Source organism: Myotis brandtii, unplaced genomic scaffold (genome assembly GCF_000412655.1).
Source record: "Myotis brandtii unplaced genomic scaffold, ASM41265v1 scaffold793, whole genome shotgun sequence".
Taxonomy (NCBI): domain Eukaryota; kingdom Metazoa; phylum Chordata; class Mammalia; order Chiroptera; family Vespertilionidae; genus Myotis; species Myotis brandtii.
In genome coordinates, this window is record NW_005371193.1 from 946,804 (window position 1) to 961,012 (window position 14,209).

The 14,209-nt window shown below is 39.0% G+C and overlaps 1 protein-coding gene across 8 annotated transcripts in view; it reads right to left on the reverse strand.

The window, feature by feature from the left end:
* Nucleotides 1-14,209, reverse strand: part of MLH3 (mutL homolog 3) — a 30,818-nt gene that overhangs the window by 15,745 nt on the left and 864 nt on the right. For 3 of the 8 annotated variants that reach the window (XR_001360055.1, XR_001360054.1, XM_014531190.1), the window contains exons 1-4: nt 9,844-14,203; nt 7,000-7,098; nt 6,218-6,303; nt 5,337-5,441 (exon numbers count right to left, since the gene is read on the reverse strand). Coding sequence is in view for 6 of the 8 variants with exons in the window: in XM_014531190.1 (XP_014386676.1) it covers nt 5,337-5,441; nt 6,218-6,303; nt 7,000-7,098; nt 9,844-13,228 (3,675 nt within the window). In the remaining 2 variants the exon portion in view is untranslated. Of the gene's footprint in view, nt 1-4,195; nt 4,269-5,336; nt 5,442-6,217; nt 6,304-6,999; nt 7,099-9,843; nt 14,204-14,209 lie in introns of those variants that run through there. The other 5 variants (XM_005883577.2, XM_014531191.1, XM_005883580.2 and 2 more) reach the window with 4 other exon arrangements.

The following is a 14,209-nucleotide window of genomic DNA, read 5'->3' on the forward strand; positions in this document are numbered from 1 at the left end:
TAGAGACCACAACCCAGGCATGTGCCCTTGACCGGAATTGAACCTGGGACCCTTCAGTCCACAAGCCGATGCTCTATCCACTAAGCCAAACCAGCCAGGGCAAAACACATTTTTATTTAGGAAAGTATATTATCTAGCCCAGCCAGTGTAGCTCAGTGATTGAACATCGACCTATGAACCAGGAGAATTCAATTCCCCGGGTTGTGGGCTCGATCCGCAGTAGGGGGCATGCAGGAGGTAGCTGATCAATGATTTTTTTTCTCATCATTAATGTTTCTATCTCTCTCTCCCTCTCCCTTCCTTTCTGAAATCAATAAAAATATTGAAAACGAAAAGAGAAGAAAAAAGCCGCCTGGCATGGCTCAGTGGTTGGGTGTTGACCTGTCAACCAGGAAGTAACGATTCGATTCCTGGTCAGGGCACATGCCTGGGTTGCAGGCTTGATCCCCAGTGTCGGGTGTGCAAGAGGCAGCCAATCAACGATTCTCTCTCATCATTGATGTTTCTATCACTCTCTCCCCTTCCTCTCTGAAATCAATAAAAATATATTTAAGGAAAAAGCCTTTTCTCATCCTCACCCTCTTTCAGTCCCTCTTCCATGTCACAGATTTTTAAAAATGTATATATTTTTATTGATTTCAGAGAGGAAGGGAGAAGGAGAGAGAATTAGAAACATCAATGATGAGAGAAAATCATTGATCAGCTGTCTCCTGCACGCCCCCTACTGGGCATCAAGTCTGCAACCTGGGCACGCGTCCTTGACTGGAATCAAACCTGGGACCCTTCAGTCCGCAGGCTGACACTCTATCCATGGAGCAAAACCAGCTAGGGCCATGTCACAGATTTTTGAGTCTCCATCAGCATCCTCCCCTATCTATGAAACAGTTTTCACTTGAGTCCCTGACTTCTGCTGTCATAAAATTGAATGGATAATTTTGGTCTTCATCTTACTTAACCTCTTGGCAACATTTATATGAAGTCCTGGCTTTGCAACAAAACCTTTGTCTATTTTCTTCCTGTTTCACTAGCTATTCCTTCACAACCTCTTTTGCCAGTGCACTTTTTTCTGACTAGCTGTTAAATGTTGGAATTATTCTAAATTCAGAATCTCTTCTCATTAACCTTCACTCTTTTTCTAGGTAATAAAAGTTACATTTGTGACTTCAATAACCAACTTTATGCTGACAACTCAGACATATCCCCATGTCAGAATGCTTGTCTAGTCCCAAACCTGTAATATCCAACCACATGCCTGACACATCTTCTTGAACATTTCAAACAGATTTCAGATTGAACTCATGATGCTCACTCTGCCTGCTTCTCATCCAACCTCATGATGTCCTGCAACATCATCCATTCAGTTATGAGTCAGAAAACTAGGAGTCCTGTTTTGATATACCGTCCCCATATCCAATCCATCACCAAGACCTGTTGACTTTATCTCCTAAATATCTTTCCAATGCATTTACTTCTCTCTAGTCCACCCTGGTCACAGCTATACTGCTATACTGCAATATCCTCCTAACAGTCTCTCTGCAGTTACTGGGATGCATCCCCACACCCAATCCTTTCTCTACATGGCAACCAGAGCAATATTTTCAAAATGCAAATATGACATAACCCATGCCACCGCAAAAATAACATCAGAAAACCAATGGGAGGAAATACAAAACAGAAAGCTTTCAATAGTTTCCAGTTGGTGTTGGGACAAACTTATAATTGGCATTTGAGATCAGGCCTCAGCTTCTTGCTCTCGCTCCAATTGCACTTGCCCTGGTTCCCCTCACTAAAGGAGAGAACATCACAAAATGCATGTTGTTATTGATTTCAGAGAGGAAGGGACAGGGAGAATTAGAGACATCAATGTTATTCCCTCTGCCAAGAATACTTCTCCTTCTTCTTTCCCTAGTTAACTCATACTCATACTTCCGATCTCACTTTACCAAGGAAACCTTCCCTGAGCCCCTTGACTAAATCATATCTTCCAATACAGGTTCTTACATCATCTTGTTTCTCTCTTCCATACACGGGCTAGAGTTACTTAACACTAGAGGCCCGATGCACAGGATTGTGCACTGGTGGGGGGCATAGCCTGCGGGGATCTGCCCGCTGTGGAAGCACCACTCATCCCAGTCAGCCGAGCGGCTGTGGACCTGCCCTCTGAGTGGCTGCTCCCTGGTCCAGCATCTTCCGTGGAGACGGAGCACTCGCCTCTCCAGGGGGCCTGGTTGGGCCAGGCCCAGGGACAATAGCACTGAGAGGCAGCAGAGTAGGCCTCAGTCCCACAGTGGCCACGAACTGCCTCCCAGCCTCCAGGGTCAGCTCTTTGAGCCCGGCAGCAGTGGGGGTGCTGCGCGGCCTGTGCAGCAGGGAGCAAGGAGGAGGAGCCTGAGGTGAGGAGGCGATGATGATTGCAGCCCGGGTTCCTACCCATTGGCCCGGGGTTTGCAGCAGGAGCAGCTGCTCATCCCAGTCAGCCAAGCGGCACTCCCACTGTGGTAGTGCACTGACCACCAGGGGGCAGCTCCTGTGTTGAGCGTCTGCCCCCTGGTGGTCAGTGTGCATCATAGCAACTGGTCAACTGGTCATTCTGGTCGTTCCGCCATCTGGTCGCTGGGCTTTTATTATATAGGATTTCTGTAATTATCTGTTTCTCCTGCATGTATTTCCACCTCCCTCCCCCCATTGTATCCCTAGGGCCTAATACAGTTCTGGGCATACAAAAGGCACTCAATATTTATTGAATGAGTTACTAGGACTTACAAACTATTATTGTTTTATTAAAGCAGTCACCAGGAGATTGTATTTAACTTTTTATAAACCTAGTATAGTTCATTATGTAAACTTTCTTTTTTTAAACATATGTTTATATTGATTTTTAGAGAGATAGGAAGGGAGAGAGAGAGAGAGAAATATTGATGAGAGAGAAACATTAATCCACTGCCTCCTATTAGGGATCGAGCCCACAACTCAGGCATGTGCTCTGACTAGGAATCAAACTGGCGACCTTTTAGTGCATGGGTCAATGCTCAACCACTGAGCCACACAGATTGGGCTAAATTTTCTATTATTATAACGGGAATATATTAAAACATTATTTAGCCTAGCCGGGTTGGCTCAGTGGATAGAGCACTGGCCTGTAGACCAAAGGGTCCCGGGTTCAATTCTGGTCAAGGGCACCTACTTTGGTTGCAGGCTCCTCCCTGGCCCAGTCCCTGGTCAGGACGTGTGCAGGAGGCAACCAATCGATGTGTTTCTCTCACATCGATATTTCTGTCTTTCTCTCTCTCTTTCACTCTCTCTAAAAATCAATGCAAAAATATCCTCGGGTGAGGATTAAAAAAACAAAAATCATTATTTAAAAGTTAAACAATACAAAATATTTTAAAAAGTAAAACATGAAATTCCCCCTTTGCCCACTCCCATTCTCACTCCCAAAGTAACTACTGTTTAATAGCTTAACATGTAGTTTATATATGTATGTCTTATATATGTATGTGTGTGTTTATAAAACTAAATGGGTTTTAAAACTATCATTCCAGGAAAAAAAAAAAGTCATTCCACAATATTAATTTAGATTTGTTTTCCCTAATCTTTCCAAGTCACTGCAATGGTATTGTCTGTCTGTGTGTGTGTCTGTGTGTGTGTGTCTGTGTGTGTCTGTCTGTCTGTGTGTGTGTCTGTGTGTGTGTCTGTGTGTGTCTGTGTGTGTGTTTGTGTGTGTCTCTGTGTGTGTCTGTGTGTATGTGTGTCTGTTTGTGTGTCTGTGTGTCTGTGTGTGTCCGTGTGTGTGTGTGTCTGTGTGTATGTGTGTCTGTTTGTGTGTCTGTGTGTCTGTGTGTGTCCGTGTGTGTCTGTGTCTGTGTGTATGTGTGTCTGTGTGTCTGTGTGTCCGTGTGTGTCTGTGTGTGTCTGTGTCTGTGTGTATGTGTGTCTGTTTGTGTGTGTGTGTGTCCGTGTGTGTCTGTGTCTGTGTATATGTGTGTCTGTTTGTGTGTGTGTCCGTGTGTGTCTGTGTCTGTGTGTGTCCGTGTGTGTCTGTGAGTCTGTGTGTGTCTGTGTGTGTCTGTCTCTGTCTGTGTGTGTGTGTGTGTGTGTGTGTGTGTGTGTGTGTGTGTGTCTGTGTGTATTAACCATAAGAGGAGTCTGTCAGAAGAGCAGCTGGTTAATAGTCAAGGCTAAACTCCATTCTTACCTGCCTCACCAATCTCATCAGTCTTAGTGCTCATTAAACAGGCAATAAACTTGTTATCCACTTGCTGGAGAACCTGCCATACATTGAAATAAATGGTACAACGATAAATAAAAATAGAGGCTTATTTGTATAGAAAGAGACAAAACTGTACTTAATTTAGAGTTGTTTGCATTATAACTTTCATATCTAAGACTGAGCTAGGTGCTGATGAACCTGAGGGAGTGACCAGGAAGGATAAAAGGAGTGATCAGAAGACATAAAGGGAACACAGACTTAGGCATCTAAGAGGGATATGCTACAAAAATCTTTAGCATTAGACCTGAAATGTTCCCAACAGAATGACTCTTCTTAATGGGTCATATAACCAGAGAATTATTAATATGACCAGAGACTGCTAACAAATAGAGCTGAAATAAATTTTTAAAATGTATACAAAAGCAAGGAAAAGCATTTTGGAAGAGCTAGGTCATTAAAGCAGTAAGTGAAAAAGCCACCTGTGGCTTTAGGCCTTGGTGCTCCTTTCTGTCCAGGTACTGACAAGGCTCCCCCCACAATGCCTAATCTATACCCCTACCCCAGGGCCTATTTCTGGATCAAGTGTTTGCTCTGATACCAGGTCAAACATGCCAGGTTAGGAGTTTACCTGGATTTTTCTACCTCCTAATTTGTTTCCTGAAAACAAGGAGATAGAGAGTGGTGTAGAGGGAGGGCAATCTAGCAGATGAGACAAGAGACCCCTCTTGTTAATGGAACTCCTCAACTACCATGTCATTTGTAGCCTCACACTATTGAGGGTTGTTTAAAAAGGGACATTGTTGCACATTTAAGGATAATGTCTCTGCAGTACTTAGTTGCTTTATAAATTATTGTCAAAATATAAAGTCTATATAAACCTGAAACTGTGAACCTGAATTCATCATTCATCCCTCCAAACTTGCTCACACTACTAAAGACATCTTTTTCTTTGTAATTAATTTTAGTCCTTTTCTTTTTCTTCTCATGATAAAGTTCAGTAAGATTTAAAAAAACACATGTGCTTTGACCCGGGTGGTCTACATCATTAAATATATCCAATTTCACAAGAGTTAGTCTAACTTAGGGCTTATATACAAATAATGAGATTTCAAAGTCAACCTTTTACCTGCATGGAATGAATCATGTCTTTGGTGAAACGGTAAGGAAACAAGATGTTGTGAATTTTAACTGCTAGGCTTTCAGCCTGACCACTGCTTACATCAACAGCAACCTAGAAAGACACAGCACAATATCATTTAAATTTAAATTTTGTCATGTCTGTAGAACTGTTTGACCAAAGATCTCAAAGTGCCTTAAAAACATTCATTTTTCATAAACTCTACTAGAGGTGGGTTGAATTCAGAGAATTTATAGGAATTCAAAAGGCTCTATGACCAAAATTACTGACAAACACCAACATTTCAGAATAACAATTTACCTAGGCTCCATAATCAAGTACTTAATGACATCTTCGCTGAAGAATCAATAATTAAATGCTCATGTATTCCACACCCTCATTATAACACACCAAGTACATTCTGTGATAACCCACTGAAAAGAGAACATACACGATGAACTGTTCCTCCAGTAAAAGAGTCACTACTTTATTTAATGATAAATAAATTATTACCATCCTAAATACTCCGCCATAGCTACAAGTCAGGGTTTTTAAGAGTGGTAAACACTTTCACTATTCCCACACTGTTTACATATGTTTAATCCAAACTTAAAGCTGAGTTCCCCAAATGCTATAAATTCTGATTCCTCCTTTTTACATTAATTTCCAAATAAATTACTTGGAAACATACCCACTTTCCATTAATAACTTCAAATTAGTATAGTCAGTCATGCCCATACCCAACTTAAATAAAATTCTAAGGGGTTCAATGGGGGGAGAGGCTGGACATCTGTAATACTTTTAACAATAAAGATAAATTTTTAAAAAATGAAATGAAATAAAATTCTAATTTTAAAATAACAAGCAAAGAAAAACTGCTGCAGACCCACCTCTGGGTAACGGGCAAATACTGGATTGTCCCATTCTGAGAACAAAGACTGAAGCGATTCGCTACCAACAGCATCATCCACAGTATCTAGTGCAAAGGGGACAGGTACAGTTGGTATCAAGAGCCTCAGGGAAAAAGGTGAGTGGCATCTCATATTTGGTGTGGTGCAGCCTCATGACCAAAGATCACACACATTGCTCCAACATGCTACAAAGGCTCAGTGTTTGCTGTATCTCTAAATTGTTTTGAACTGTTACTTTCTAAACTGGAGTTGATGACTGTATCTTCTGGCATTATAGCTTTTTCTCCAACTTATTTTCAAGAGATATTTCAGAATACAAGTTCAGAAGAAACTGGTTCAAATTAGTAGCCTTACTCCCTTTGGTAAAAGAACTATATACCTTATCTATTTTTAGAAACAAAGAAAATAACAAATGTCTGTAGCTTTTTACAAAAATAAGAGTTTTGCTTATACAAAACTACCACAATATGGAGCACAACTCCAATATTTAAAAATAAACAATTTCTCAGTCACAAGATACCATAGACTGCATTATCATCCAGTATTAACATCAGGTCTGGAAAAGTAATTTCTGATCTACATGCATGCACCGAATTACTTAGTTTTGCTGTGAAATAGGACCATGGGGCATTCCTGGTTCCAGCAAGGCACAGCTGACACTGATCAAGCTTAATAATACAACCCTGCTTTTTTTTCTTTTTTTTAAGTTAGGTGGTACATTATATACTAGGTATTCCAGCAATCTCTGTTATTGCCCCTACCTCTGTTATTCTGTCTCATCACCGTCCTCTCTTCCCGAGCTCTAGGAAGGAAGGGAAGAACAAGGTCGCTTCTAAAAGGATGACACCTGTACTGAGATCCTAAATGTAAAAAAGAAAACCTATACATTTGAACTCAAAGAATAAACTATTAAAAATTAAGTTACATAGAATCTCTTTCTGCACAAACTGAATCAAGACATAAGGAGGCAGACTACTAAATACCAGATTGAGAGTCAAAGTTCCTTAATGAATTTAGTAATCTACCTTACTGCTTAGTCCCATTATCCATCTATACCAGACAGAACGTGGATCTAAAATAGATCACTGATTCTCAGTGGGGGCAGTTTTGCATGGGGACATATGGCAATATCTTAAGACAGTTTTGGTTGTCACAACTTGGGTGAGGGGTACCACTGGCATCTAGCAGGTAGAGGCTAGGAATGCTGCTAATACCCTATACAATATATCAGACAGAATTATCTAGTCCAAAATGTCACTAGTGCCACAGTTGAGAAACACGGTATTAAACATATAGTGGTACTTAATTATCATCCTTCACTACTGAGTACAATCTTCACAAGTCCCCAATTTATGTCTCTTATCCCAATACATATATTTATTATAACATTTATCTCATCTAATTGTATTTAGACAGCTATCTTCTCTAATAGACTGTGAACTCCTAGAAGCAAAGTCGGTTAATCTACAATCTGGCAGGGCCTAGCACTGTGTGAATAATCAATAAACGAACGAATAAATGAATGAATGAAAATTCCTCAATTTAAACTCCAAAATCCAGTAAAATCTGGCTCCAAATCTACCTTCCTTTCTGAAGAATGATCAGATTTGTGTTTTAGAAACAATGCTGAATTTGACAGTTTTTGAACAGGGGCAAAACATTATGAAACTATTATTTCAAAAAGATAAATCTGTTGGACAAATACTGGAGATTAATTCAGAATGATAAAAATTAAAGTAGGAACTGAAATAAAGTTGCAAAGTTAAAAACATTTTAAAGAGAAATACTGCCAGGGTTTGGCGACTTGAGGTAACTCCTTAAAATTACCTTTATATAGCCTCTCTTCTGTACAATTAAACTTACCTCTTAACAATTCATCTTATGTTTTTATGCATGGTTCGACAATGTCCTAATCTCCTGCTATATATACCTCAGCCATTTCCAGAAATGGAGGGTGCTTTGGAGCTATCTTTTAATGGAACTCGTTTCTGTATCCAAAATACTTTATTTTTCATTAAGAAATTCTGGGTCAACATGACCCTCAAAAGTTCATTAAAAGACTTGCTAATCCAGAAAGTTAATAGGTTGAAGTATTTTTTTAAACATCTAGATTTATTTAACAGGAGCAGATGCTTATGTTGAGTATGGCAGCCAACCAAGATTTCTGCCTTTGTTTAGCAACAGCCATCTCAGTTTAATGTAACCCAGTTATTTTTTATTACCATATCAGAAGCAGTTATATTCCAGGAAGATGAGGTGCCAGTTCCTTAGATTTACCTCTAATAAACACTCAGTATAAATCAGGATATAAAACTACATAGATTGAAAAACACATGTGACTTTAAGAGCAACCTGATAGTCTCAGGAGCATACTGAACGAAAGGGGTTTTCTCCTATTTAATACTTTGAAAGTTACTACAATGATTATTTTTTTCACAAGGAAAAAAAAAACCAACCTATTGAAAAATAAAGGTCTAATTTAATCTTAAATCAGAGCCGCCTGCCAGAGAGATTAATTTATCCTAAAGATAAATTATAATTTGCGATTACATTCATGTAATTACGTTCTTTTGCAACATTCAAGACTTTTAATTCGGATGCACACTAAATGTTTATCCTCCTAATGTAAAACCAAGCATATCGCCAGATGGGAGTCAGCTTTACTATCTCCCAACATCTGGCTCTAAACACACTGCCAAAACGACGTCACTTTTAATGTTGACTTAGACCTGAGAACTCAGAGTCCTAGTCTAGGCTCTGATGTAGCCCTGTGGTATGATCTAAAAGCCTGATAACAGCTACTTACACAATAAACAGGTCAAGTGGATTAGTACATGCATTATAATCGAGTACATTTGAAAAGTATATTTATGAAAGTACTTATTTAACCTAGATTTCAGAAAATTTATGGTCAAGTCCTATTTTCTAAAAAAAAAAAAAAAATAACAAAAACATATATAGTACTGTACTGAACCATAGATTTTACTTGAAAACCTAGGATGATGACAGGATCCTTCTGGCTGTTTACCTGGGAGCTGCAGAGAGCAATATTGGCATGCAGGTGCCTTTAAATTTTTAGGAGAGTTGAGTTTGGGAGAGAGGGGAAAGCGGATTAGAGAAGGATAGTGGACCTTCTCTACTATTAATACCATTTCATTAAAAACTGCCCTAACTGGTTTGGCTCAGTGGATAGAGCATCGGCCTATGGACTCAAGGGTCCCAGGTTCAATTCTGGTCAAGGGCATGTACCTTGGTTGCAGGCACATCCCCAGTAGGGAGTGTGCAGGAGGCAGCTGAATTGAGGTTTCTCTCTCATCGATGTTTCTAACTCTCTATCCCTCTCCCTTCCTCTCTGTAAAAAATCAATAAAATATATTCCAAAAACAAAACTGTCTCACCCTCTTATACATATACATACCCATAGACACATATATGTACACTTCCATTCTGTAAGGCTTTCTTTGTATTGCTAGATTTAAATAGTATTGGGCCTAGAGAATCTTCATATACCATAAAACATGTTTTATAATTAAAGTTTAAAATGTTCCATCTGCTGAGATAACCTTCAAAAGCATTTCATGCCATGAACACTATATTATACTTACCATTCTCAAGTATGACATCCACAGCCACGGTTGTCAGGTCCTTAGTACAAGCAGCCCGAATGTCCTCAGTAGGAGCAATGAATGTGCTCAGTCCAGTTATTTTGTTAATGTAAACCATTCTTCCCAGGGCTACATCAAAATGCTGTTGCCAATCCAAAGAACATGTGTTTGACTCTTCATTTTCAGAACAAGTTGCTATAGATTCCTCACTCTGAAAACAAGTTCCATTTGGGTTGGCTGTGGAATCGTCCTTGTGACTCATTAACATTCTACTGGGAGAGTTAGGACTTCCCATCTGTTGTTCTGAAACTGTAAGAACATCTGAGTCTTTACTAAGTGCAGAGCTATTATAGTGAACTACCAAACTTGTTTCTGGTATCACAGAGTTCTCTGTTGTATTGTTAGTATATGCTTCACTATCTTTATTGAAGAAATTATTCTGTGTGAGAGAGTCTGGCATTGGGAGGATGATACTCTCTGTGTTTTTATGCTCATTTTGAAATAACATACAAGCATCTAGGGATAACCCACTGCATAAGTCACTGTCTTTTCTACTGGAATCTGATTGTGGACATTCAATAAAATGACTCATCTCCATTATTTGAGTCTCTCTTTCAGAACCTTTCATTTTAGATAATTTAGAGGCTAGTGACTCAGGTGATTTCTCAATATCCAAAGGTTTTCTGTTCAAATGGCATAGATCCTTTAGAGTTACAGGACTTTCTCTTGAGCAAGGCATCTGCTGTTCTAAACAGTCTTCTTCCTTGGAGAATGGAAAATTTCCCGAATAAAGGACGTGACTTATAGGTTGACAACTACTATTTGAATCATTATGTTCCATAGTAGTGATTTTACACATACCAGAGTTGTCTATGTGGTTTTTGTCTCTACATGGAATGTCAGGTTCAACTTGAGGACTGAGATTGGTAGTGATTTCAAAATTATTATTTTCCTCCACTTCTGTATTCAGAGGATTTTTAACCTTCCCATATTGTCTCTTAAACTTCTCTAAAGATCCTAGTTGTGGATTTAAGCTTAGCTTCTTAGGGGCGATGGGTCTGGATAAACCAATCAACTTACCTTTTCTCTTACTATCATTTGAAACATGCCTACACCAAGAGAAAGAAGATGTGTCCAGTAATAAGCCACCTGTGTGTGATTTTTTACTACCATCCTGCAAAATAGCAAAATTTTTGTAAGTTGGAATAGGTTTGTTCTCTAGCCTAGAACTTATATTTGTTCTGCACAATTTTTTGTTAGACAATTGAGCAAATTCTGTACTTAAAGTGCTGGTTAAATCTTTGATGTTTGGAGTCTCAACTGAATGGCATGTTCTATTTCCAAGTGTTTCTTTGGCACTCACAGGACCAGGTCGAACACAATTTTTAAATAAATGTTCTGTTTCAGTTTGCTCATTTTGTACCACATGAGTTATAAAGCCAGTGGAACACAGTTTAATTTGTCCATAACTAAAAACATTTCTTCCACAATTACTAGGTTCTTTTTTTCTTTTCTCTCCCTCCCCCTGAGCACCATGTACTCTCAGTAATGTTGTCTCAGAAGGCAGAGGTTGGCATCCCATTTCAGTAGCACCTTTAAATGTCTCTAGTTGAATCTGAATTCTGTTCTTTTTCAGGATGTCAGCAGCCATGTCATTAACAGTAGTACTTGCTTTCTGTATTTCTAGATCTCCACTCTCCTCAAAGTGATCTAATGTCTGAAAAGGGCTTGCAGGCATTTCTGAATTGGTTCCACATGGATTTTCTAAAGAGTTAAGTTCCAAGCAATATTTTTTATGTTTCTCATTTTCTCCTGATTCTGACGCTTCAGGTCTCTCTTGTTCTAAGACCCTTGATTCTGAACAAGAGCTATCTTTGTTTTGTAAAGTTGATTCTGTCATTTTACTATGACCTGGACTATCAGATTCATAAGTATACAAAAATGAATCATTTGTCTGTTTTCTGATCGCTTCTGAATTCCTAGAATTCTGTGTGTTTATGTTTTCTGTAGCTTTTCTTTTTACAGCTTTTGATTGCAAATTAAACATTTCATAGGAATCCAAAATATTATTACATGCTTCTTGGAAACTGACTCTGTCACACTTCTCATCAGAAGACATATGCTTCTGAAAAGTAGCACTAAATAAACTAAAATCATTATCTTCACTTAATTCCTTAATGTCTTCACCTGACAATTCCACAAATAATTTTTCTTTCTTTAAAAACATCTTCATTCCTTCTTGAATGCAAACCAAAACAGTATCCCAGTTCTGAAACTCAATCAGAGTTTTTGCTGGCTCCATGCACACATCATATTCACAGAACTGGCACTGTATATTGATTACATATATCCCATGGAGTTCTGGGTGAGACCGATGCCGAGGACTTGAATTCATTTGCCTACTGGCAGAGCCATTTTTTGGCTTGCATATAATACTTTCTTTCCTTAATAAAAAGTCAATGAGTTTATGCAACTTTGTCCTTAAAACTAGCCTTTTGTTCACAAATAAAAACTGCATATTCTTATTGTAATGGGCTTCAGAGCTGATATAGCCACTAAGTTCAAACTCCTTATATTTAAAATTTATTTCTCTTAACTTTTGGGACTTACTTAGTCCATAAATTTGACAAAATCGGGAACATATGTCTTTGGTTTTAGGGAGTTGAAGAACCATGGAACCAGAAACATCATTTCTCAAAGAGAAAGAAATGGAAGGGTGCATGAGTGAGAGAGCTTCGATCCTCTGCCTAACCTTCCCAAACTCCAGTCTCGGATCCATGCATCTCCTCCTTACAGGTAACTGATAAAATAGGTTATATACTGTTACTGTTGTCCCAGCACTTGGTCTAGTCAAGTCAGCTTCAAAGGCATTCAGGGCTTTTCCATTCTGAAACAGTTTCACAAAAGTTTTCATTGTCCCATTTTTCTTGGATGAAATTTCCATAGCACTGGCCATGTCAGCTATACTGGCCAAGGCCTCCCCTCGGAAACCATAAAACTTTGGGTTCTCCAAGTCCTGTAAGGAGTTGCATTTACTAGTGAAATAACGATTTCCCACTTTGTCTACATCATCGCTCCCTATCCCAAATCCATTGTCTATCACTTGGATTTGGAAGATTTCCATATTCACCCTCACAGCCACACATTTTGCTTCGGCATCAATACTGTTGAGGGCAAGCTCCTCCACACATTGGCCTAAGGAGCATATGGCCAAACCAGAACGCAATTTGGCTTGTACTTCAGCTGACAAGCACTTGATCATGGCAGGTAGAAAACTGGTGAGAATGCCAGGCAACAGTTTCCTTTTGTGACTGTAAATAATGGCCTTTGGGAGAAAAATAAAACAAAAACACACACATATGAAAGCTTCGGGGTTACACAGCATTACCCATTTTTCTGAGGCATTATAAAAAATACTACTTGACGTAAATGAAATTTCTATTAAACCACATTGTAAAACAAAACAAAACAAATGACAGCTCTGATCTCTAGGCAGATCACACAGCTCAGGTTTGATGCAATGGACTTAATTAACATCCAAAGCAGCTCTGATAATTTCATAATTTTCACTGACCCCATCTAAATCCCACATGCCCTGAAGTGAAATCATAATCACATTTGAAGTTGACCCATGAAGATAGTGTTCAAAATTCTAATCACTTTACCAAAAACAGATGCCCAAATTCCACTAACATTAGCTAGAAATTATTCACACACAAAACTCCAAGCTAGTTTCATAACATTTATACATTACACAATAACCATGACTTTTAGAAAAAACTCATAATAAAGTACTAAGACACTGTAATAAGAAGGTGAAGGAACAGGATGAAATAAAGACAAATTATTGTATGAAGGAGAAATGGGCATTAAGAGATTATTAATTATTATTATTATAGCTAAGTGGAGGTAACCTCAAGGGAAAGAGACTGGGAATGGGAAAGGTTAAGGCAGTAAAATTCCTTTTCATTATAAGCCTTTCAGAATTATTTTAGTTTACTTTGATAAAAAGTTTTCAGACGTTTATTAATATCCTTTTGTGTTAATACTCTTTTGGTCTTTACAATGGCTACAAACTACCTCGGCAATAACAATGATGTAGGGAGCTGTCTGACCTGGATTTTTAAAATTTCTCCCAGTAAAAAAAAGAAAAATTTAAGATTATGGTGCAATTAAAGGTCCTAGCGCTTCTTCATAGGTAAGAGAGCAGCGTAGTCTAGACCTCTCTCAGGCGGTGGGCTGGATTTTCAAACCCGGGAAAATCCGAGCTATAAGTGCAGATCTGATTATTTCTACGGCAACGCAAAGCTCTGAGGGGCGGGGCCGCGGCCGCAGGCCCCTCCCCCAGGCTCAGCCTCCGCCCCGC